Source organism: Varanus komodoensis, unplaced genomic scaffold, assembly GCF_004798865.1.
Source record: "Varanus komodoensis strain SLA01 unplaced genomic scaffold, ASM479886v1 scaffold2, whole genome shotgun sequence".
In the NCBI taxonomy this organism is placed as follows: domain Eukaryota; kingdom Metazoa; phylum Chordata; class Lepidosauria; order Squamata; family Varanidae; genus Varanus; species Varanus komodoensis.
Window position 1 is genome coordinate 21,627,181 of NW_025335568.1, and position 25,436 is coordinate 21,652,616.

Genomic DNA, 25,436 nt, shown 5'->3' on the forward strand with positions numbered 1-25,436 from the left:
GAGTATTCATATAGCTATTCCTCAAAATGCAGGACTTAACAATTAGTGTGGTTCCACCAGAAAACCCTGAGTTCACATCCTGATTCACTTTGGGTTTTGTTATTTTCAATATCAGTTCCACATCTTTCAAATATTGATAGGAAGTCTGGGCCCAATTTAAAGTGCTGGTGATGACCTATAAAGCCCTAAACAGCTTAGGACCTGGTTACCTGAAGGAGCGTCTCCTTCTATATGTGCCCACCTGCCCCTTAACTTCTGGGGTGGAGGTCCTTCTCTGGGAACTCTCCTTGAAGGAGATTGGGAGGGTGGTTACCCAGAGAAGGGTGCCCCAGTTATGAAATACACTCCCCAGAGAGGTTTTCCTGGCACTGTCACTTTATATTTTCAGCATCAGGCTAAAACCTTTTTGTTTTCCCAATATTTTAAGATATGATTGCCAGTTTAATATGGGTTTTATTGCTAGGAATTAATTAGGATGCTGTGTTTTATTTTGCTCTATTCTGTCTACTGTCAAACTGCCCCAGAGCTCGGTAGTGGATGGTATTAAAAAGTCTTAAATAAGTAAAATAAATAAATAAATAAATAAAATGCTGCTTAAAATGACTTTCTTGCGAAGTATTATGGTTCAAGAGAGAAATGTATAATTCTTTTAGCTTAGGAAAAAAAAACAAAGGGAGAAATAATAAAGGAGTTTTATAGTTTGCATGTTGTGGAGAAAGGGACATTTTATTTCCTCAGTAATACTGCTAGAATGTAATCATGAAGCTGACTGGTGGGAGATTAATGCAGATAAAAGGAAGGACTTCTTCACATACTACATAGTTAAATCATGGGATTCACTCTTACAGGAAGCAATGATGGCCACAAATTTGGATGACTTTAAAGTGGGATTGGGGTTGGACAAATTCATGGAGGAAAAGACTATCAAGGACTACTAGCCTGTTAGTGATGTCCTATCAGAGGTGGTACACCAGTTGCTAAAGAGCTTCCTTTGCTCTTAGGGTTTTCTGCAACAGAAGTGCTATTTCATTGAGTAGTACTTGAAATTGTTAAGTTTCATAGGTGTTTACTTAAAGTAAAACGAACAAACAACAAACAAAAACAAAACTTACTTGCCTATCTGTAGGAATTGGAGTGTCTTTGTCAATAGCATCATACTTTGCTTGAATGTCACCCTAAAATGAGTGTGACATCATAGAAATATAAATCAACTGAAGCTTTGCTACTACAGATGCCAGCAAACTCATTCATCCAGGTCTCAGATTCACCACAAAGAATAGGTAGCATTAAGAGATAAAATGGAAAAATACTGCCCATAGCTTAGCAGAGTAACTAATCGAAGTATGATCATCCTGAAGCACAATTCACCTACTGGGAGTCTTGAGGGCAAAGGGGAACACAGCATCTCTACTTCCTGGAAACTCAGCTACGAATTAATTGTACAGCCAACTTCATTTTTCACTTTCACTTTGTTCAAAAATGTGTCTTATTTTATAGGCTAGAGCTTTCTGGGTGGTGTACAACTGCATTTAATATGACACACCATCAATAAATTTTCATCAGTGCTCTCTGATATTTGCAAGGGGGTACTCTCTTATTCTTACCTCGACTCCAAGTAGGGCTGCCCATGTTAAGCCTCTCATCAGTGGAGGAATGTCAACTCTGGCTTCTTTCCAAATCTGATTTTTTTTGTATGGATAAGCCTGGGGACAATTTTCACAATTGAAATTACAATTTCAAAACAATCCGATATTACGTTGTTGTTTGAATCTTGGCATTCCATAATATTATTTAGGTAAACATATACATATATTTTTTTAAAAAAATACTGAATACTTAAAAAGCTAATTCACTAAAGCAAAGCAAGTAAGGCCTACATGATATATCATGGCAGAATTTGTCAAGTCCAAAATTAACAGTTACAAATCGAGACACTGTATGCCAAGGAAAACCAAACAAACCCAGCTTTATTAAAACTACAAACCTTCAGCAGTCTGTCAAACAGAACAATTCTGTTTAGCTGGTATTCTGTATCCCGTTCTCGGATAATAAGTGGAAGATTAGCAGCAACAGATAACTCATTATTGCTGTTTGAATGGGGTATAGTTGACTGGCTGAAACAGAAGAGAGGCAATAGTTGTGGAAAAATATTTACTGCTACAAAGAGAAGAAATTATAAAATGAAACTGCAAAGTGCTAAAATTATTAAGATCATCTTCATCGTCATACAGACAATGCAAAGCCCATTTTCTTTTTCCAAACAAAGGGCCAGCTCATCCTAATCTGCTAAGACAGAAGGAAGAATATAATAATTCTGTGTAAGAAAACAACAGCAGAATCCTATGCAAATTTAAACAGTAGAAAAGCCTACACCTTCAAGCATGTCCCAGCCAACATAGCATGCAGACCTTTTTATCTTTCTAAAACTGCATAGCATTTTGACCTAAAGTATTATTTGCCCAGAGAACAGATGAATTGTATTATCCTATAATAATAAATATCTTAATAAATATGATATAAAAATGAGACTATGTATAAGTATAAATTAGCATAATTATGTCATTATTACTAATTATTAGCATTATACCTGGACACTCAACTGCTATCTTGTTAAACTGTGGGCTGCCCAAGGGGAAGCAATGGATACTTTCAGTAAAGCTGAAGTTCAACTTTATTCAAACTAGAGACTCAGAGTGAAAAATAGTTAAATGAATTTTACCCCACCCCCTTTTAATTGCTTCACAGGACTGACTGTATTCCATGGAAGAAGGCTGAATCCAGCCTTATTCATATTCAGAGTAGATGCATTACCATCAATGGAATTGAAACTAACCTTGACTAACTTCCTACTGATTGCAATGGACCTACTTTAGCATGACTAACTCTGGATCTAAACCATAAGCATTTTATAAATCTCATTGACATAGCAACTGCTTTAAAGTAATCATTTATTACTTGCAAATCAAGTAAGGCCAATGGTGAGCCATGTGATTTACTGAGAAACAGGGAGAGCTATCATGCATTCCCAACCTCTTAAAAAATATATCCATATACTTACTCATCTTCAAGCAATGGATAATACGCTTCTCCACCAACATCTTTTAACCTCTGCGGTAGATTACAAAAATATTCAGGATTAAATTGACGCTCTACATTATTTAAAATGACTAGTAAGGAAATAGCTGACATGATAAAATGGCTATCTGCTACTCCATGATCACCATGTAGATGGTTTCAAAAGAACAGCTTTTTGAGTCTTCATGACATGAAACTTACTCATCCAGCCATTCAAAAGGACAAAACAATCTAACCAAATATTTCCTCCAAAGAACATCAAAGGGCCACAGGCAGGGATTGAGCTTGGGGATTCAGTGGAGATGAGAGAAACCCATGGTGGACAAGGCTATCCATAGCTAATATGGCATCAATATATGCTGTTCCAGGATCAGAGGCAGAATAGCAGCTTTTGCTCTCATGACCTGCTATTCCAAGATACATCTGGGCAGACAATAAGGGACACAGAATGCTGGACAAGATAGGACACTGGTTACTATGGACCCTTGTCCAGGTGAATTCACTGTTGTGTCTGTACAGACTTTTATCATGGCTCTTCCTTACTCAGCTGCGTCCCCATGGTAGCATTTGAAACCAGGAACCTGCTGAGCTTCAAATGATGTGTCAGGAACACATCCGGGCCTGGGCAGGGGGTAAAGACTGCCCCACAAGAAGGTACATGCTATTCTACACCTCTCTTTAAATCCCTTGACAGATACTGTGAGATTTGCACCAGTCCTAAAGTTCACAGAATGTCATCCTTAATATTAAAAGTGTATTGGGTTTTTTTTTCAATTCTCTTTGCATTTCAGGGATGTAGAAACATTTTTCTGCCAGATAAAATCTCATCCCCTATGTCCACCAAGTATCCAGAAGACACCAAACTGTAGCATACTTTAGGGAAGAACTAAAGACCTATTTATCCAAACTTTCCTTATATGAGTGTGCTGCCCAGTTTATTTGTAATTATATTGTATTCTTGGTTTATTTTTTCATGTTTCTACCAATATTATATAAATGCCACAGCAATTATTATGTAGTCTACAAAGCAATCCTATGGCATCCAGAGGGCCATAGGATTCTTTTTCCCAGATCTGAGATTGGACAAGAGCCTCAGATTCAGATCTAGAGATTCAATGGAGATCCTCCCTCCATTGAAACTGTTATGGAATTAACTGTGTTGGCTCCTTCTCCAGAATCATAACAGCATTCTTGGAAAAGAGGTGTACAGGGTATTCCAAGAGGCAGGGCAATATCAGAATAATATATATGTATGGGATGCTCCGAGTGGCCTTAGCAATATCAGAATAATATTTAATACTTTTGCTTTCCATCAAGCAATCCAACTTGAACACACTCTTTTCTGCCTGGCTTCTCAGCACTGGTGCTTCAAGGTATTTAGCCTTTATGATGACAAAAAAACTATTAAAGAATTGGATGGTCACTTCTTCCCTGCACCTATAAATATATCAACACTTGCTTGTAGATCCAAATATTCTGGCAACATAGATCATGATGCAATATACTGGGCAAAAGTGATCACTCAGAGATTTGAATTTCATTTCTGAGACATGTCCCTTTGCAGTCTAGGGATTCCTTCCTCCAATGGTGATTTCCCATTGAATAGAGAACATAATTCAGTGGAATGATAACACATAATACATCATTATAGCCAAGTGAAAAAGTTATTTGATTTTAATATTATTGTTGTTATTGTTGTTAGTCGCAAAGTTGTGTCCGACCCACCGCGACCCCAAGGACAACATTCCTCCAGGCATTCCTGTCTTCCACCATCCCCTGGAGTCCACTTAAGCTCACACCAACTGCTTCAGTGACTCCATCTAGCCACCTCATTCTCTGCCATTCCCTTTTTCTTTTGCCATCAATTGTTCCCAGCATTAGGGTCTTCTCTCCTTCCTTCTCATTAGGTGGCCAAAGTATTTGAGTTTCATCTTCAGAATCTGGCCTTCTGAAGAGCAGTCAGGGTGGATCTCCTCTAGGACTGACCGGTTTGATCGCCTTGCAGTCCAAGGGACTCGCAGCAGTCTTCTCTAGCACCGCAATTCAAAGGTCTCAATTCTTCGGCACTCAGCCTTCCTTATGGTCCATTATTAGATATATGCTAAGACAATTGTACTTTGGAATCAATAGGAAGAGAGAAATGACAGATGCCACTGATGTGAAGGGGGTCCTTTTAGTGCTCTGCTGACTACAGCTCCAAAAACCAGCTGCTAACTGTAGACTAAAGTGCAGTATGCTTAACTTTAATACCACCTTTTTGGCAACGCTCTCATACAATTCAGATCTTACTCCAAAGGTGCAAGGCTATCTTCTCCAGGGATTTGCAGTGCAGTTTAAAGCCCTTTACTTCATACAGCACTGATCCTCTTTTGATTACAGTCTGTTCCCGGAGTGGCGCTTGAAGTATTCTGATTGCTAAAGAAAATCTTTCAGCTAATGCTGCTAAGTTTGGCAAGGAGATTAGTGAGATTCAGACCAGATTTTCTCAAAAGAGAAAGATCTCTGTATTTAGCATATTTCAGTTTGATTGTTCAAAAACTGAGCAGCATAATCAGGGGAGGACTTTTATTTGTTCAAGTATTTATTTACCAGTGAAACACTCAGACAAAATGTCTGCCAAGGGTATTCATATACTAAATAAACTGCCTCAAGTCTTTTCAAACTATATATGTGTAATCTCTTTCTGCCTGGTAACAGCTCATGCTGCTACTCCATTTTACTGTTTTTCCCTTTATTTAGGGTTGCTATTGTTGCTGTAACTGTATCCTAAACTGTGAGTTCAATGTGTTCATCTGTAAACTACTTTACTATATAAACATTTGCAAATATTATTAATAAATGCTTATGGGTAGTTGTATTAATAAAATAGTTATTTTGCTGTTGTTCAAATTATATATAGGCACTTGTTATATCTCAACTTGCTGTTATTATTTTGTATTTAGGCTTTGTATTTTTGTGAACCACCCAGGGTGCTTTCACTACTGGGTGGAATATAAACATGAACTGAAACATCAGGAGCGAGGAGCAGAAGGAGGGGTTACAACAAATTCCAAAGCAACCAAAACAACAAATAATTGTTGAAAGATTGAAGTTTATTCAGTCATGCAGCTTCAGATTAGAATGAACACCATGTATGGTGTGTGTGTGTGTGGTGGGCGGGACAAGGTTTGACCCACTTCTTGAAATATCTACAGTGGTCAGCTTCTTGATATTAGCTCTCTCATGTGATTAAGAACCCTGATTTTTAACTGCATTCCACTGCTTTCTAGGGGGCTCAACATTTCTAAATGTTTGCCAGATCATACCCAATGTTTTCTTAATGAACATGTCAAACAAAAAAAATAGCACACCAACTTTTGTTTAAAGCAGCTTCCAAGTTGTTTCAGTTTTTCCAGCTTGCACTGATTAAGAGCACCACAAATGTCAAACTTTTATTACAAGTTCCATCCCCAAATCCCAAACATGGCAAGTATATAGTTCATCAAATAAGAATCACCAAATAAGGGAAACTTTGCGGTTTGAATGCACTATTACTTTAAAGAGCTATGACAAGATACCCTTTTTGTTATTCCATTCAAACAGAAGTACCAGTGTTATTTCTTAACTGTGTATAAATTAAAACTAGTGGGAGAAGGTGTGGGTGGAAAGAAAGATAGGAACTACTGTTGCATTTGAAAAGGTAAGATTTGTCCGCATGGGCCTGGCCCAGCCAAAATACTCTAGGTTTGAGGATACTTAGGATGAAACAAATCCACTTGTGTCAAAATTATACACAGTTTACTGAATACTATGCTGAAATTTGGATGCAGGATATAAGCAACCAAAAGAAAGCATATAGGCCCCTTCTTTGTGCCCATGCTAGTTTTCTGAATAGGTCAGAGGATGCTCCATTGATCTCCAAAGTTGTCCAGGTGAACAACATGCCAATTCCTCTCTCATGGCCAAGAACAAAATGCCTCTTGCCATGGAATTTATAAAATCCATCTCTGTCATTATTTCAGAGGCTTTAACCCCCTTCCAGAGTTTGCCTTCTTCCAGGGCAAAGCTGTTTAAGTAAGGAAAGCAGTTCCGTTTCCACAGCAAAAGCAGCACTTAAAGAATGACTGAGGAAAGCATCTTCAAAGCAGTTCTCTCTGGTACTCTTCCTAGCAACCGGAAGGCCTCAACATGCCCTCAAGAAACTATCCTGGCTTTTGTAACATGTTATAAAGAAACATTATAATTGCTGTTGAACCTTAATAACCAACCTGACATTCTTCTTGTATAGACTATACAATATTGCAAACTTGTATAGTATCTGCATTTTCTATCTGAAAATGTATAGATTATAAATACTTCAGCATGAGAGAACACTTTTTTCCTTACATTTCTGAGCTGGCAAAGTGAAAGTATCACAGTTGTATCATCCAAAAGGAAGCTTCTATCTCGTCCTTGTCCAAAGCATTCTCCATCCTCAAATACAAAACTAAAAAGAATAAAAACAATGCAAATTAAAGAAGTCAACACTTCGTCTTTGTGTAGGCAATGGTTGGGCTGAACAATACTGAATAAAGGGGGGGGGAACCCTAAACACTGCTATATCTGGCTGGATTATGTGAAATTTTAAGGTTTAATGGGACAGAAAACCTCACTCCATTACGGATTTTGAATGGGGATGCTCCTATTTAGTTTCTGCTGGTACTTGACTGCACTTTTCTGAACTCCACATTTAGGGAATTGATCCTGTCTTTATGAAGTTGTTCAGCAGTTTATTTGAGCTGAGTTGGGAATGCAAAACTAAATTCTGAAGGGAAAGACTTTTTGCAAATAAAAAATGTTGTCAGGCACAAACAGGCAGCAAAACAAATCTATGATAAAGCCTTTGAATGAAATAAAAGGCCTCTTAAACATGAATGTGTTGGAGGCACTAGCCATCCGATTGAGAAGCAGGTGTTGCCTTTTCAATTTTTTCCTCCAGGTTCTGTAATGTTCAGTGCCCGCTGTCAGAGGGTAGGAGTCTGAACTCCAATCCCTAAGTCCAAGGTTGAACTACAGTCTTGACCTTATATATGAGAGCCTGACACATCTTACAACTTCTCAGACAATGTTTATGGGCCACTGGATCACTCTGTAACTGTATTTTTATTAGATTTTTAAAGATGTAGCAGTTTTGGTCGGCTTTGATCTCCTCCCACCCCCACACTTGGAAGAATACTTAGTTGCAAGCTGTTCTGAAAGCTTTTGGATACAGGAAACTGAATATAAATAGGGTAAATAAAAGAAACACATTTGAATCAATCCGTCCTTTTCTGAAAAAACCCTACTTTGTTGTCATTTTCAAAATGTTTTGGTAGGCTGTCTTTAGAGTTGCAAGAAACTGCTTGGAAAAGAAGAAACTGGCATAGTGGGAGTATCACAGTTTAGCAAATCCTCAAACTCAATGAATCCTAATTATATGCATACATAATATGGACTAACTCACCGGGTCTTAATCTCAAATGGGTCCAATTTTTCTCTCATCTGAAAATCTACTGGTTCCTTCCTTACAATGTCTGTTTCCTTCCTTGCTGAGGTTCATTTCCTAATCTGGTACCCTCCAGATGTTTTTACACTATAATTCCCATCATTCCTGACGACTGATGATGTGGACTAATAAGAGTTAAGAACAAAACTTCTGGGGGACATCAGGGTAGGGAAAGGCTGTTGCAAAGAATCAAGACGTAACTATGAAATACATTTACTTACATAAGTCATTAGATGCTCATCTTTGAGGACACACACATTTCCTGATGGATGTTATGTTCATACTAGCAGATTAAGATTTTGCAATTTCAAACAAGAACTAAGCATAGTATTGACTGCACAGGCTCAACAATGCAGCTGTTTTTCAGGCTGAGCATTTTCCTCTTTAAGAACAAGTTTCACTTCATCTTAGCATTTAACTGTTTTCTTCATGATTCTATTCCCCAAAACAGAGTTATTCTTTCCCATATTTCTTACACAGGAAGAGTGCAGATAGGTGGTTTTGAATGAATGATTTCCTTGTTGACAAGTTCTTTCTCCAAGTCTCCCCCAGCCAAGCACCAGAGATAATAAACTTCTTCAATCGACCTTTCTGCGAGGTAATCAGAGTTTTCCTCTATTAACAGAAGCCAAAAAAGACAATATTATGAACTTTCCAGAAACCTTTAAGATTTTCCCCAACATTTTGTATATATGTGCTAGAAAGAGAAGAGGAACAATCCCTCCCACCATGTTATTAAAGATAAATGATCTTCCCTTTGGAAGCACTAGAAGAAAAATCCCTGGGAAGATGAAGGCAGCTGGACAAACTATGGGGTTGTTCTGGAATGAGGAGGAAAAACAGAGACAGAATGTTTCCATCTTGATTTGATAGCAAAAAAGGGGAAATGCAGTAAATACACAAGGGAAACATTAAATGCTTTATTCATTATGTAAAATATGTTCTCATCTTCCATTTAATGGGATGCAGTAGCAGTACAGAACAGAATGTACCATATGTACAGACTGCCTCCAAAATAACTATGCTTGTTCCATTTTTAATATCTACCAATTTCTAGCTTAAGGCAGTCCTAATGCAGTACCCACCAGATATTTGGATTGCCTCTCTCATCAGCCAACATGGCCAATGTTCATGGATGATGGGAGCTGGGAACAGGTTACCTGAAAGAGCATACATCTGCCCAGATCCTCTTCAAAGGTCCTTCACTGCCAAAGTAGTGAAGTGGGTGGCTAGTAAGAAGAGATCCTTTTCTGTTGTAGCACCTTGGTTATGGAATGAACTTTCCAAAGTCTTGCCTGGTGCCTATATTGTACTCTTTTTGGTTCCAGGTGAAGACCCTTTTATCTTCTCAGATATTTTAATCAGATATCAGATATTTCTCAGATATTTTAATTCTCAGATTCTCAGATATTTTAATCTTTCAGCTTTTCTAATAAACCTGATGCTGCATTTTAAATACTGGAATTGACAGCTGAAATGCCAAGGCTAATGAACCCACAGATAAGCTAGTGAGCATTAAGAACCGTACAGTTTCAAGGTTAGGGGGAAATTCTGGGAAGCAAACTGGTAGGGGGAGACCCAAGCAAAGGCTCTCCCTAGGCCAGATACCTGCAATTCTTTTACTTGGACATGTCAGGAACTGAACCTGTGGCTCTATGGATCTATGGCTCCTTTTGGCTTTCTGTGATAGCCAAACAGTCTCGCACCAACTCCAATCAGCTTAATAACAAATGCCTCATTTCTGATCCTTTGAATTTCTGCTGTATTTTAGTGCTTCTGTAGCTCTGAATTAATGCTGACTGCTGTGCTTCCTTATTCTGAGGTTTTCATTGCATGTAGCTGTTATTTTACTGTTTAGTGTGTATGTAGATTTAACATTACTGTTTACTGTATATTTTGATATTTTACTTTGTAAGCCACCTGGAAAGCCATCTTGGCTAATTGGTGATTCAGGAATTCAGTAAATAAATTAAAATGAGCCTTCTAATAAAGTACTAATTTCAAAATAATCAGCTGAACTCTCTGCCTCACTCTGAAATAATGACATGGTACAGATTTAGGCCTTTTTATTAAGATCTACAGCTGAGGCTCTTCATCAGCACACCAGTAGGCAGAATGGTTATGTGAGTACATGAGAATAGTCCAAAGAACGCTGCCAACCACACTTATCAGGATTCAAAAAGGAAATCTTTTTAGAGAGAGTCAATTTCAAATGGATATCATGACACTTTCCCAAAATTTGAGAACACTGTAGCTACAATATTATGGCTGTAAGCTTCTGATCTCAGAGGGTTAGGCCTGTGTGAAGTGGTAAGAGTGCATTGGCAGTCTTTGCTGCCTGCTCCTCCTGCCCTGCATGCCTGCTAGAGAGCTGAAGGGGCTACGGTGTCAGCAGGATACTCCGACAGCCTTGCTCTCCTGCCATTTCTTCTCCCATCATCACCTCCTTTACCCCTTCTCCAAGATCATAAGCGTGACCTTGGAGAGGCTGCAAGGTCCAGGGGAGGAGATCTGACCATGGACACCCAGCTCGGAGCACAGGGTCCTGGGAAACTGAAGACTGCCATGGCTCCCAGGATCTTGTCTGGGGACTAGAGGATCTGCTTTTCCTGGTAATATATTGCACGATGAACTCGACAAATTCTTTGTCTGGACTGAACTGCCTCACAGGGCTCCTATATGAGTAAAGAGGGACTATTTTCACATACAGTGTCTTGAAATGGCTGGAGCATTTCATTTCATTTCCTTTATTACATTGGTATGCCACCTCATAGCCCATCAGACTCTCTGGGCGGCTTACAATAAAACAAAACAATAACTAAAATCCAAACCATATTCCAAACAAATACAATTAAGCAATACAATATCAAAACAAACCTTAGCACAATTATATAATATGTCATGCAATACATATTACAATATAACACATAATACAATGCATAATATCAGTAACGTATAGTTATAATCCCCCCAGATAAAGCCCAGTTACCGATCGGTACAGTTCAAGAAACACAGCCACACAGTCCCATGTAGGCTCTATACCCAAATACGACAGGACAGCCCAAAAGGCTCACAGAAGGGGGTCTAGTCTTTGGCCTGCAGCTCCCAGCAATGAGGAGAGTTGCATTCCCAGAGGATTTGGAGGGTATCAGCTAGCAGATGCCAGTCTCTGCAGCAAGGGGATGCCACTCCTGGCTACACAGCAAGAGCTACCACATGTCTGGGCCTCCTTGTAGCAGGGAGCCTTCCCAAATGCCTGCTGACCCGCACAGCCAGCAGGTTTACTGCTTGCACTTTTAACACACCCAAGAGGTTGTTCTCAAAATAAGAGTGACCTCTGTCTCAAAGAAGGCAGCTGTCATTCACTCATTGCTCTGAGGCTTTGGGCAAACAATGCTCTTTCTCCTTCAGCATCCCCAGCCCACCTGCAACATGGGGGATCCTAAGACTGCCTTCTCTTACAGATTTCTCAGCTGTACTCAGTCTAGATCTCTCCAGATGCTTTGGAATGCAACTGCCCCAGCCAGAGTGGCCAGTGGTCATGAGAGATGGAAATTTGTAGTCTAAAACATCTGGGGGGATCCAGTTGTGGTTTGGATTCGTATACCTGAAGCAAAATAAGCCTGAATATAAGGATGTGTGAAAAGACCTCAGCATGAGCAATGGGACTTCAGATTGTCTTCTTCCTTACACATTTCCCACAAAGCTGTTTGAAAGTATCCCAACCCTTCGTGAGGACAGGAAATTTCTTTTACTGCCAGGGCTGAATTTGACCCATTATAAATACCACATAACTTTCCTTCCAAGTCTTAACTTCTCTTCCAACCCTTCCCCTAGTAACCAGACATATGATCATTTTCAACAATCAGAAAACCACCACAAATTGAATGTGTTTGTGTATGCATGCACAAATAGATAGTTGCTCCTCCAGTTACCTTTAAGCAGCTGACTAATATCTTCAGGAAGCGTTAAGTTAGCACATCTTAGAGTGGGAGAGAAAAGGCCAACTGGTTTGTGGAAGGTTGGGTACAAAGATGAGATTTCACTGAAGACTGGGTCATTCAGTAACTTGTCAGGAGTAGGCCTTGAGTAAAAAAAGCAGGAGGAGAAAAACATTTTCACATCTCTTCAAAACGAACAGCTGAAAATCTATTTTTTAAAAATCCAAATATAAAATATAGATACACATTTGTGCAGTGCTTTTTTTGTAAAAAAAAAAAAAAAAAAAGGTGCCGGAACTCACGTCTTGGGGTCACACTTTTACACAATGCTCGCCGCTGGCTGAGTCAGCACGTGACCACACAACCTATCCCAAGCTGAGCAGAGCCCTCACAATCAGCGCAGACACACAGACAGCCCGCAGGCACTATGTTAATAATTTCTGCCGCTGATCTGCTACGCCCAACAGGGCGATTCACAATCACTTGGAAAAATCCGTCAAAAAAGGTGCCGGAACACCGTTCTGGTACATTTTATAAGCCCTGCATTTGTATTTCAGCACTGTAAACTTTGCCTACATAAACTCATTCTTCCAGTTCAGGGGAAGACATTTTACATTTTCGTTTGATAACTATTCACTCTTTAGTGGTGTTTTTCAACTGATAACTTGGCAATTGGACCCTAGCAACTGTGGGCAAATCAGATGAGATGCAGTCTCACTTGACCGTGGGAATGCCAGATATTTCTTAATTGGCCTGCTTATTTCGCCTGTGGTTTCCTGACTGGATCAAGGAACTCTCTTTCAATTTGTTCCCTCACCAGTTCTGAAAAGTCCCCCCACTCCTTTTCTCATGCTCTGTCTGAGCATCATCATTAAGTAACTCTGAACCTGCAAAGTCATCTGCCTCCTCCTCACAATGTGATGAATCTATGAGCAGATTGTAACATGTGAGAGCTGGGCCCTCTCGAGATAGATTACTTCTATACATACAAAGAGTGATGGCATGTACATATCATATAAATAAGCTTGCCAGCAATCTGGGGCACACTTGTGGCAGGCCTGGATTGATCTCTGTGTAAATCGGAAAATGCCCTAAGTAGGGGCTAAATGCATGCCTGACAGATGTGCTAGCATTCAACACTAAAGAGGATCATACATCTGTACATATACATAATTGAGCTGTGGTCTGTTAATAGATGTGTGTATAACTCATAGATGAACAGCTAGCAGAGATCAGATCAACACACCCGGCTGTCTTTTTTTCCAGGGAAACAGGAATGTACCACTGTAGCTTAACAATTATATTTCCTTTGCCAAACATACTTGCTCATTGTATCGTCAGTGTACACTCACCGCTTGGAAGGCTGGAATGTAAGACACTTTTTCAGTAAAGCTAAAGTGTTTTCAGAAACTTCCTAGTACATAAAAATATAAGTAACATAGTCAGTGTTTTCATATATAATAGACTGAGTACAGCATGTAAGGAACGAGCATTTTGAGTAAAAGTGAAGCAAAGAACTTTGTTTCTGTTTGAATTCCAGGCAACTAAAACAGAGAAGGCATGTTTTTTGGGCATGGATAAAATTTGTTACATACTGCAAAGGATTTTTCTTACATGCCAGTTCTGGCAAAGAAGAAGGAGGCATTTCATTTGTCAAACAGTGATGAATAGTCATTAATAGAATGACTTCAAAGAACATCAACCTAAATGCTTGCAGTCATCAGTATCTTCATCAACAAAGTGTTGCTACATGTTTTTGCAGACTGTTTGCCAGACTCATTGCAATACATCAGTTCAACACTTATTGGAAAGAAAGGCCTTCTGTTCAGGCCCTGCTTTGAAAATCCACTAGAATTTAATTAATTCCTGTTCTGGGTTGGGCAGTCCCAGATAAACTGAGCCTGCAATATTAAGCCTAAAAACATGCAACAGGGGTGGGGGGGGGGGGTTGGGACATTCCCATGCTCTCTAACCCCACAGCAATTCCTTCAGCCACCCAAAACTGCAACATAAAATGTAGGACAACTTTGTGGCATTTTATTGTATTTTTTTTATATACAGTTGTAAACCACTCAGAAAACCTCAGCTATTAGGCAGTATATAATTAAAATTAGTGACCACCAGCATCAACCTGTGCTCAGAGGGAGGCAGAGGCATATTGTGTGGGTAGAACAGCAGGTGCTTCCATCTTTTTCCTTTCCCCTCAGCCAACCAGTTCAGCAGAGTCACCTGCCCCTCTGTGTAGCATTCAGGGGAGGGATCTGGAAAGGTTGCACTAGGAAATGAAGAATCCACTTCCATCAGACCCATTGCAAATGCCTAAATTGGGCCCACTGCATTCTAGAACATTTATATAATATGGGGAAATATAAATGCACTGACCTTGATAATATCCAGACAACCATGTTCCTCAGCTAGTACGGTTATGATATCATCCACACATCCTGTTAAGGTAGGGAGAACAAATGTTGTCAAAAAGAAATCAGACATCTTTCACTTTCTTAGTGAAATTTGCCACCAGACTCTATACACAAAAAATAGTGTGACATTTTCATATGGTCAAGAACAGGGGTTTAGATAGATCCAGAGCTGTGCAGAATGGAACTCCACAAATTGGATGATCCTGTGGGCAGAAGACGATTTTTACTGATTCCTTCTCATTTTTGCCTGCAGCGAGGTTTGCCCCTGAAAATCTGCTCTGGGGGGTTGGGGGGACATCTAGACCAAGGGACCCAAGCTGCTCTGCTCCAGATGTGCACAAGTCTCTGTTGCTTCCACGAGCTCACCAACTTCCTTATTTAAAAAAAGATACACAGTGGAGACAAGTATCATGGTCAGACTTGACATTTGTTTGGTGCCTTTAAAACAGGGATGATTAATTTCTTTCAGCCTGAGTGTTACATTTTGGAGAAACTCTTGGGTTGGCTGAACCAAAGGCAAAAGGATCAAGGCCAAACATGTCTGCATGATTTAGAATAAGGCTCTTAGTGCCCGTAACTAAGACTTGGGAGAGGCATTTCAATCTTTCTGAATGGGATCAAAATGGGTGAAAGCCAGAAAACTACCAAATGATTTGCAGAGAGGACAAAGTGGTGAGGCCAGGAGAAGATGTGGCCATGCATGGAACCCCAGAGGACCAGACTGGGAGACCAGGAGGGCCAGGAGGTAAACAAGACAGCATGATAAGCAACTATTAAAATCCTCTTCTAGTTTCAGCATTCACATGCAGTACTGTAATTACCTATGCTGCTCTGCAGTTTCAGATAGCACTGGTTTAAAGTAGCTTTAACTTTCCAACCTTCACATGCACAAAAACAATGCAACCCCCAATCAGTATTATGACCTTGGCTTCATCTGGGATTATATTAAGTCTTCATGTGCCACAATTATATTTACATTACTCACCAAGATTAAGTATAAGTTTTAGTCTTTCAGCTATATCCAAACTCTGGAACAGTTTTCTGCCCTAAAGGAACAGAAAGGAATGTGATTAATGAAGAATCTTTATGAAATGTGTGGCTATTGCATGCTCTTAAATCTTGTACCAACAGGGAAATCCCTGGGAATTGTTTTGTTTTACATCATCACTTCTGCTGACCTAAGTAACATATATATGTCAATTTAAAACTGCTGTGCCTGCTTCCAAGTCACTAGGTAGAATATTCATCAACATCTGACCTTGAAAGAAGTGGTTAAAGTGTCAACAGTTGAAGTGATGTAAAAAAATAAAAATTTGCATGATAGCAGATGATATTTAAAATAGTTTGTTTTCTCCAATAGTGGTCAAGTTAACTGCTAGGATTGCTGCATTTGGAGCAATGAAAAAGCAAATAAGCTTCAGCTTCATCAAGGGCATCATCCTGAAGCCAAAGGTAAACCTTTTGAAGGTAATTGCTACTATATAGTCAGAGGCAACCAATAGTCATAATTCTACTTCTCAAGAGACGAAGATCCATTCAACACTGTCTTTCTCCAAAATCTTTCCTGTTTACATTATAGTATTTTATCTTTTAGCCCCCGCATGCCTCTGTAATAAGATTAATGTGATTACTAACTGAAATTTGCCGTCATTGTCATGGTAACCTCCCTACTTTGGAGCTAAGCACAGGAATCTTGCTCTAATCAACAGGCTCTGTTATGGCAAACTACAAGCAAGCAAATATAATAAAAGAAAAAGAAAAAAAGCTATGCTAGCTTTCTACAGTATCATCTCATTTAATGCAATATAACTTCACTGAAAGTTGATTTCAGACTATTCAGAATTAGCTAACAATCTCTTTTCCCAGTAACTGCAATCCCCAAAATCAAACCACCCACTCAGAACCAACCGCTTGGAACATCTCATTCCTCCTTGGTGGTCTTCCCTCCTTAACTGACATCTTACGCTTGGATCTGCCATGCCCATGTCCTCCTCTTCAGAGGCTTCCCATGCTTTCAAGGTCAGCTTGACCCTCTCCTCCCCCTTCCTTGATCTCTATTTCTTTTTTCCTTGGTTCTTCAGTCTCTACTCCCCACTCTTCTGAATCAGAAGCTATTCCCATAGCCTTCTGAGGCTGCTCTGCAGTGCGCCCAATCCCTATAGCCAGAGTCTCTTAAGAAGATGACTTGGAGACATATGGAGTGAAAAGAAAAATCCAATAATCCAAGTACATAAACCATGTAAGTTACATACCACACAAAGCTCAAACAATATGATACCAAGGGACCACACATCTGATTTAGGGCCTGAAGGGAGTGGCTTTTCACTTTGCATATGATCACCACATTTGATAATTCCCTGTGCAATTACTTCTGGTGCCAGGTATGATGGGTACCTATAACAATTTAATTAAAGCAGTAACATATTTCAAGAGACATGTAGGATACACTGAAAAGCAATCTCATGAAACCATGTATCATCTTTTAGAGAAAATAATTTGGAGATATCCTGTTGGGGTGAAATACCACTACTTTTACATAACACACACACACATGGGGGTGGGGAGAGATCCATGCTAGCTTGAAAAGAGCTTATTTATTATTTTTTTATTTTTCGATTTATATCCTGCCTTTTTCCTACAAAGGGCTCAAGGCAGGTGACATCATTCTCCTCCTCCATCTTATCCCCACAACAACAACCCTGTGAGGTAGGTTGGGCTGAGAGTCTGTGACTGGCCCAAAGTCACCCAGTTGGCTCCATGGCTGAGCGGAGACTCGAACCCAGATCGCCTGAGTCCCAGGCCATGCTCTTAACCACTACACCACACTGGCTCTATTTGAAAAGACAAAAAAAGAGACTACTTTTTATAATTTGTGTTAGTTTTTATTGTGGAAATTGCCTTTTCATTTTCTTGTTCAACACTATAGGATAGGTTGTGGCAGAGGGTAGGGGATTTCTATTTTGTCAGCAGTGTATGTTTCACTGGTACAATTACATTGCTGAATCCAACGTATCACTATTTTAATGCTATTTATTAAATGTCAGGCTTTAGGTTTCCCATGGCAATCAGGCAGCTCTGAAACAAAACAGCTGACACTTCTTGAATATTGAAAAAAATCTTGAGAATTAATTTCTGCCAGATACAAGGAATTATTCTTTGAAAGTTTACAAAGTATAGGATAACTAGCATTTTATAACATATAACTTACCCTATAGGAAAATCAACATCAGCACCATAAGCTGTCATGTAGTAAAGGCCAAACTTAGCCAATTTAATATGCCCCTGTTAAAAAGAGAAAAAAGAACCCATTAGTTAGAGAATGACATTTTCTACCCTGTAGATTACATGTGAAACAAAATCAAAAGCCAACCACATTAACAGGTCCCAATTGTTTATGGCCAACATCTGTTAGAAGCAATTTCTACTGTCCTGTGACCACCAATTATGGCCACTATTGTCACATACCAATGTTTTGGGAATGGGGCTTATGTTGTTGGCATTCTTCAATACAGGTAGTGGCAGACAAGCTTTTTTTTTACTCATGGAAAATAGCATCATACAAACTTTGGCAAAGTTTAGGAAAAATGTGAATGCAACAAATTGTAATTTTATCCATTTTGTAGTATTAGTACAATGCTTCACATATAAGAAAGATTTACCACAAATTAATTCAAAGGGAATTATTATTTAGAGAAAAAATGTGTGTGGACTGAGAATCTAAACATATGTTCCTGCAACCTTACTTCTTGATCCATGAGGATGTTGTGAGGTGAGAGAGCCCGGTGGACTATTCCATGCTTGTTCATATATGCCAAGCCTTGCAAAACTTCAAAGGCAATACATAAAATCCTGAATGAGCTGCAAGGAAATATTAAGAATACAACTTGAGTTCTTATCCCCCCTTAAAACTGTATCATCTGTTTACAGCACTATATTATCCTCTAGGAGCATTCAAAACTTAAAGGGCCTTTACTCTCTGAATGAATGAAATACTAAATAACATGAATTGAATCAATTTATTTTACTGATACAAGATCTGACAGACTTATTCTTTCTCCCCTCCTAATTCACAGCAGCCTAGTGAATGCTATAAATGCACACTAAAAAAATTGCAAAGACAAATCCATATAAACTGATATCCATTTGGTATCTATTTACTATTACATTTCTGTTATATGTTTTTTACTTATGAGAAATCCAAGGCAGATTACATAGTCTGGCTCCACTCCATTTTCATATTCACAGCAACATATTCACCCTGTGAGCTAGGTTAGGCTGAGAATAAATTACTGGCCCAAAGTTGCCCAGTGATCTTCATGGTGAGTGAGAACTAGAATCTAGATATCCTGAGTCCTAGTTCAACGCTCTAGCCACTACATCACAATGGTTTCATGAAATACAACGCTTTTACTACTCAAAGCAGGCAGACAGGACAGATACAACACCCTGTAAACTTCAGGGAGGACTGCAGGGTAGCATCAATGAGGAGGGGTTTCTTAGTGGCAGCCTATTTGCAAGACTGCTGCATAGCTCTCCCAGCCTTTATCAAAGTTTTTTTCTTCTAAAGCCCATTGGAGTGGCACCTAATAGCATGATTCTAGGCATGTTTTCTCAAACCTTATGAGTCCAGAGAGCATAGAAGCAACCTTCTCCAAACTCATAAGCTCCAGATATTTTCATATCAACTCTCATTAGTCCAAGCTGGCATAGCCAGTGGTCAGGAATGATAGAACTTGCTGTCTATCTGGAGGGCACCAAGCTGGGAATCATCTATACAGGATAGTAACCAAGCAAATGAAACAGAATAACTACAAGCAAATACAGGTAAGAGAATATTACAGGTAAAATGATCACCTTCCTCAAAGGGCTGTCACCTAGACAATGAAGCATTTTTTTCTGTTGCTCCACAGATTAGGATAGGAACCAAAGAATTGCAGTTATAGGATAAGCTAGTTGTCAGTTATAGAAGAAATTTCTGACAGATCTAGCTGTTTTGACAGTGGGGCAATTATCCTTAGATGGTGGAGGATTCTCCTTTATTACAGGTATATAACCATGAGCAGGATGACTACATTATGGGGGATGCAGTAGCTACAGAGCTTCTTCACTGGCATGGAGTGGGAGTAGATAAGTTTCAGGTCCCTCAGCTCAGTGGTGAAGGCATTATTACAGACACCAAGTATTTCATTCTGATTTCCAGAATTGATGAAATGTGCTTGTCAGAAGTCATATTTTATCGAGACACTAGAGGGCCCCCTCTGCATATCTAATCACCACAGAAGACAGTGTTCAAAACAAGGAAGTTTTGTGAAGCAAATAGATGGTTAAGCCGTATACACAGCCAACTAGATTCCTCAGTTTAAATTATAGCCACTACGTTTTAACTGGTCAAATAAACCATGTAATGGATCCATTAGGTGAGGATTTCCTGGTGCTGTTGGGAAAGCAATCCTATCACTTCCATCAAGTTTGCAAAGATGAGATTCATGGACAGGTGACCCTACCTTTTGCTATTATTTTTACAGGTGGTGGGGTGGAAATCAACATTTTTATATTGTTCAACTCTATTTGAGTACTTAAATTGAGAAGTCTATCAGTAATTAGTGGGAAGAATCTAAGGATGACATAAGCAGACAAGACGACTCTGAAGTTTCCGTTTTTAAAAAATGTCAAACTGTTCAGTTTGCAGAAGACTCCAAAACTTGAAACAACTCTAATTGAATGCAGAGATGTCTGTAGTTTGTATGCAAGCCAAAAATCATATTACTTGTGGAATGAATTGCCCATATACGTCAATGGACATTTACTAGATGTGAGCGCCTTAAAAACTTTTTATCATCCTTCTGTGTTCACACTGACACCCATTGTCTATATGCAATAAAGGGTAAAATTCCATCCTGTTCTCCCAAAGAAAATGCTACTACAGGCAGTACTTATAAGAAGCCAAAAAACCTGAATGTAGAATCCAGCTGGAGAGTGGGAGATTAAATATGAAATAGCATGGAGTGGCGCTTAAAAAACCCCTCACCCTTTCCCAAAACTTCTTCAGGAAGATAATTTGTTTTCATCTTCCTTGATAAGAATCCTCAACTGTTTGGAAAATCTAATGATTTTTAGTTTTTCTCTAAACTGGTGCTGACCATTTGAAAATCATATCAATAGCTAGCTCACATCTTTTGTCTAAGAGCACACATGCAAGGACACATCCCTAATGGTGGCAGGGGCCAGAAGACAAGAAATACAGGAAAGTGACACTAACCATCCATCACATCCAGAACACTATACACTGACTGAAAATGACTCCCCTTGGGTCTCATAGAAGCATATTTCTTGTCCTCTGCTAATCCTTTTTGCTACAAATACAAGGGACTGAAGAGACTATTTTGCAAACCCAGAGCACCTTACTGTAGCATCCTTCTACCTGTGCTGAAAGGTAGAAACATACCTCTTTCAATACACAACTTTGCAATCTGTTCCTTCCACCTGCCCTATTTTGCTAGATCTTTTCAAAAATCATATTAAAACAGCACCACCAGTTTATGAAGTGGAATGCAGGCTGCCTTTAAAGCAAGGCAGGAGAACCTGCGAACCTCCACAGTGTTGCTAGACCACAGCCCTTGACCACTGGTCTGGGCTGGGCCTGATGGGAGATGGAGTTTAAGAAAGTTTGGAGGGCCAGTTTCCCAACACCTGCTGTAAAGTGTAAATCCTCCTCTGCCTCCAAAGCTAACAGCTGCTGCAGTACTGGAGCTATAAAGCCCAGGTCCTGCTGTGAGCAGCCTGCAAGGACAGCTGTTTTTTTGCACACAAGAAAAGTTCCTGGAAGGAAGAAGTATCTTCACTCCTAGCCCTCTGAGCACTTCAGGCCATGTATTGATCTCCTGCTTGCCAAGAGCTGGCCTCTGCCTGGAGTGATTATCAGCTAAGAGGGAAAGTAAGATTGTTATTTTCAAGGAAGTCTTCAGACCATGGTAAATGTTCATAATATCTGAACTATGTATTATGGTCATTTGGAGGCTGCAAAGAAGGGCTAATCTCTCCAAAATGCAGAGTGAATGAATTCTTCCTGCACAAGTGGAAGTTACAATAAGAACAGATTCAGCACCTTAGGCAATGGAAGACGGGAAGCTAGATATGGTGGAAAAATTAGAAAGGGGGAGGGGTAGATGCAAAAGACAGCTGCAAAAATTGCTCAGCACTTAATCATACTATCAGTGCAAAATGCAGTTATCAAGTAAAAGTAAAGCAAAGCTACAAGAACTGAAGCCTGGACAAGTTTTGAGACCAAAAGTCACCATGGGAAGGAACAAAGTTCCTGCTTTCTTCATTTTTGAGGGACTTGTGCCTTGGGATATCTCATGTAGAACTGTATTGCTGCGAGGGAGAGTAAACCTTGGTAAATAGATACAAATTAAGACAATAGTATACTTGTATGTCTAAACATACCCGTCATTGTGGCTGCATACAGGATGCTTTGCACACAATTGCTAGAGTCCAATTGCCAAATTATCAATTGAAAAACACCAGTTAACATGGCAAAAGAAGAGGCACCAAAAGTGGGGTTATGCAATACCTCCCATTTAGCAATGTGATCCTCTCAATTTTAAGTGTTGAACTATCCTTTCTCAGTGTCTCTGAGCATGTCAAAATTTCTCCAAGTCTCCAACTATTCCAGAAAGGGGAGGCAATCTCCTGATCACTGCAGCTTCTCTTTGGAGCACCTACTGTTGCAGTGGCATGCAGATCATCCTCTTCCCAGAAAGATCCTCCAGGGTTTTTTTTTTTTTTTTCCGGGAGGGGGTCATGGTTGCAAATGTCCCTGTCAACCCCCCCAACATCAGCCCAATTCAGAAGAAAACCTGAGTTTTGACAGTAACCAAAATGTAGTGCTTCCATAAATGGGGTGATTCACATTTTTCACAGTCTTCAGAATGGATGGAAAAGCCGGAAAACACTGAGAATGGTCAAGTTTGCCCTCGAAACTCTCAGATCTTGCTGGGAAGAGGCTGAGCTACATGATACCCCATTTTTTTCAGCAAAGACCCCTTTGCAGCTTCACTTGTTAACTCAGTGTTTGAAAGCTGTCAGATGAGGAGATAAGCAACTAATTAACCTATTGGTAGCCTTGCTTTGTTAATGTCTACTCTGTACTTTAAGAGAGACATCATTCAAGACCTCAAGTTATGGCTGTGCATTTTTGGTAGCACAACCAATGGACAACCACTGGAAAATTATAAAAACTGCACAAATCTGCTATTTCCACAGTCAAAATGACAAGCAGTTTAAAGGGTGTGTTGGTGAATGAACAGCTGTGGTGGCTTTTGTTTTTTTCTTTTTCATGCAGTAACAGATATACACAATGACCTTAATATCCATAGGTAAATACGGAGAAGAATTCCTGGAATGCACACACTTTTTTCTGCACAGGCGAGTGCTACCACTTCTCTGCTTGACTTTCCTTGCCAGTTTCCTCTCTGTATTAGCATATGCATGAGGAGACCATTCTATTCTATATGATAAGGCAGTCTGTTCATTTGGCCAGTCTTATACTACCGAAAATATTTAAGTCTAGCCTGCAAGTCAGAAAATAAATTTTACAAAATATACCTAGTTGCAAACATAAGCAGAATGCTCCTACATTGTACAGATATCTCCTAGTGTGTACTAAAAACACCTCAGTATGGGAGACTTCATGTCTATGTAACCCATTCCAAAACAGTTTACTAGGAAGTCAACTGCAAGTTTAACAGGTTTTATTCCAGAATAATTGTACATATGTGGGACTGTGTGTACCTGAAAGTACATTCACAGAGCAGATTCATATGCTATGCCAGTCTATGTCCTCATTTGCATCCCCCCTTTTCTGGCAATGTATTTCATCTTTTTAAAGCAATGCATACGTAGCCATCCTAATGGTTTCCCTTCACCTCTGGATTACTACCGTGTTTCCCCGAAAATAAGACCGGGTCTTATATTAATTTTTGCTCCAAAAGACACACTAGGGCTTATTTTCAGCTGGTATCTTAATTTTTATTTACAAAAATCTACATTTATTCATGTACAAATATCTACATTTATTCAAATACAGTCAGGCCATCTTCTTCTGGAACATCGTCATAACTCTCCAAACCCCGAATTGTGTTGCAACGGATGCACTAAATGTGGCCGTCTCGCTGATTATCTTAACAAGGGCCTATTTTTGGGGTATGGCTTATATTAGAAGAATCCAGATAAATCATGCTCGGGCTTATTTTCTGGTTAGGTCTTATTTTCAGGGAAACAGGGTACTCTTCCAAGATAGTTGCATCTCCATTTTTCCCCTTGTCATTGCCCTAAAATAAATAAAAATCCACCATAGTCATACTCTTCAGGAAGTTGCTTTTGGAACAATGCTTGGAGTTTCTTTCACATCTAAGAAATGCCAGCTCTTTCACAATCCAGTGCAGGGATTAAACTAAAAATGCTAAATTAATCTTTGCAATCCACAGGTATCCTTTAAAAGAATGAATTTACCCCAACAGAGGCTTTCATCTGAGTGCAAATAAACAGATCAAGAGAAACAAATTTCCTTAGGTATGCAGCAGGGAAGGAGAGAGTAAAAATTGTCCCTCCCCATCTGCTCCAATATTGATCATTATCATGCTCCTTTCTCCCTTATGCACACACCCCACAGCTGCTACTTGCAGTATTAAAAACTTGCATGTTAAATAAAGATGTCACATCTAAATTATCCAAAAATAAATTGTACAATTCCCTTTCAAAACATTTCTTCCAAAGGTCAAGGGCATCAACAACCTTTAAACTAAAAATAAGACGCTTAACTTTAAAATCTCCTACTGAGCACTAAAAGGATATCTGAGAGCAATTGACAATAACATTCCTTGCATGCTACCTTATTTGGGCTGCAGACTGGTACATTATTAGAATGCAGTATTGTCACATTTCAAGAGAAATGCTTTGTCTAACACCTTAAGCATCCAGCAATTTACACCACTGCAGAACACACTGATAATTAAAACATGTGTATTTCTATCAGGTCCACATTATTCAGGGTAAGCCTAGTTGTTTGGTCCCCATCCTGATTTGATTATACACCACAAGCAAATACAGCAGAGTTGTCCTCAATATTTTTATTAGCCATCATAAAATGGAGTACTTTATCAAGGAAACTGTGGTTAAGCACTCACTCCATCTTTTTGAAATAAAACACTTCCAGACAGCAGAGTTTATTTTAATATGTATGCTGATGCAACTGACTTCCAGACCTATTCATTTTCACAATGGCAATAATACATCATAATGCATCTTTCTACATCGAGAGAGGTATTACTACCACTCTATACGACTCTGGTGCGCCTGCAACTGGAGTATCGTGCTCAGTTTTGGGCGCGTCATTACAGGAAGGATATAGCCAGGTTGGAGTCAGTGCAGCGTAGGGCCACAAGGTTGGTGGCCGGTTTGCAGGGGATGCCGTATGAGGCAAGACTGAGGGAACTG

At 39.4% G+C, this 25,436-nt stretch overlaps 1 protein-coding gene across 13 annotated transcripts in view; it reads right to left on the reverse strand.

Moving 5' to 3' along the window:
* The window catches only part of TBCK (TBC1 domain containing kinase), a 95,251-nt gene that overhangs the window by 45,392 nt on the left and 24,423 nt on the right, over positions 1 to 25,436 (reverse strand). For 12 of the 13 annotated variants that reach the window (XR_006414533.1, XM_044428314.1, XM_044428317.1 and 9 more), the window contains 13 exons: positions 18,683 to 18,797; positions 18,148 to 18,221; positions 17,192 to 17,333; positions 15,925 to 15,985; positions 14,902 to 14,963; positions 13,872 to 13,933; positions 12,514 to 12,662; positions 9,055 to 9,193; positions 7,441 to 7,540; positions 3,059 to 3,108; positions 1,985 to 2,114; positions 1,605 to 1,703; positions 1,113 to 1,175 (listed from right to left, as the gene is read on the reverse strand). Coding sequence is in view for 12 of the 13 variants with exons in the window: in XM_044428314.1 (XP_044284249.1) it covers positions 1,113 to 1,175; positions 1,605 to 1,703; positions 1,985 to 2,114; positions 3,059 to 3,108; positions 7,441 to 7,540; positions 9,055 to 9,193; positions 12,514 to 12,662; positions 13,872 to 13,933; positions 14,902 to 14,963; positions 15,925 to 15,985; positions 17,192 to 17,333; positions 18,148 to 18,221; positions 18,683 to 18,797 (1,246 nt within the window). In the remaining variant the exon portion in view is untranslated. The remainder of the gene's footprint in view (positions 1 to 1,112; positions 1,176 to 1,604; positions 1,704 to 1,984; positions 2,115 to 3,058; positions 3,109 to 7,440; positions 7,541 to 9,054; positions 9,194 to 12,513; positions 12,663 to 13,871; positions 13,934 to 14,901; positions 14,964 to 15,924; positions 15,986 to 17,191; positions 17,334 to 18,147; positions 18,222 to 18,682; positions 18,798 to 25,436) is intronic. The other variant, XM_044428318.1, reaches the window with a different exon arrangement.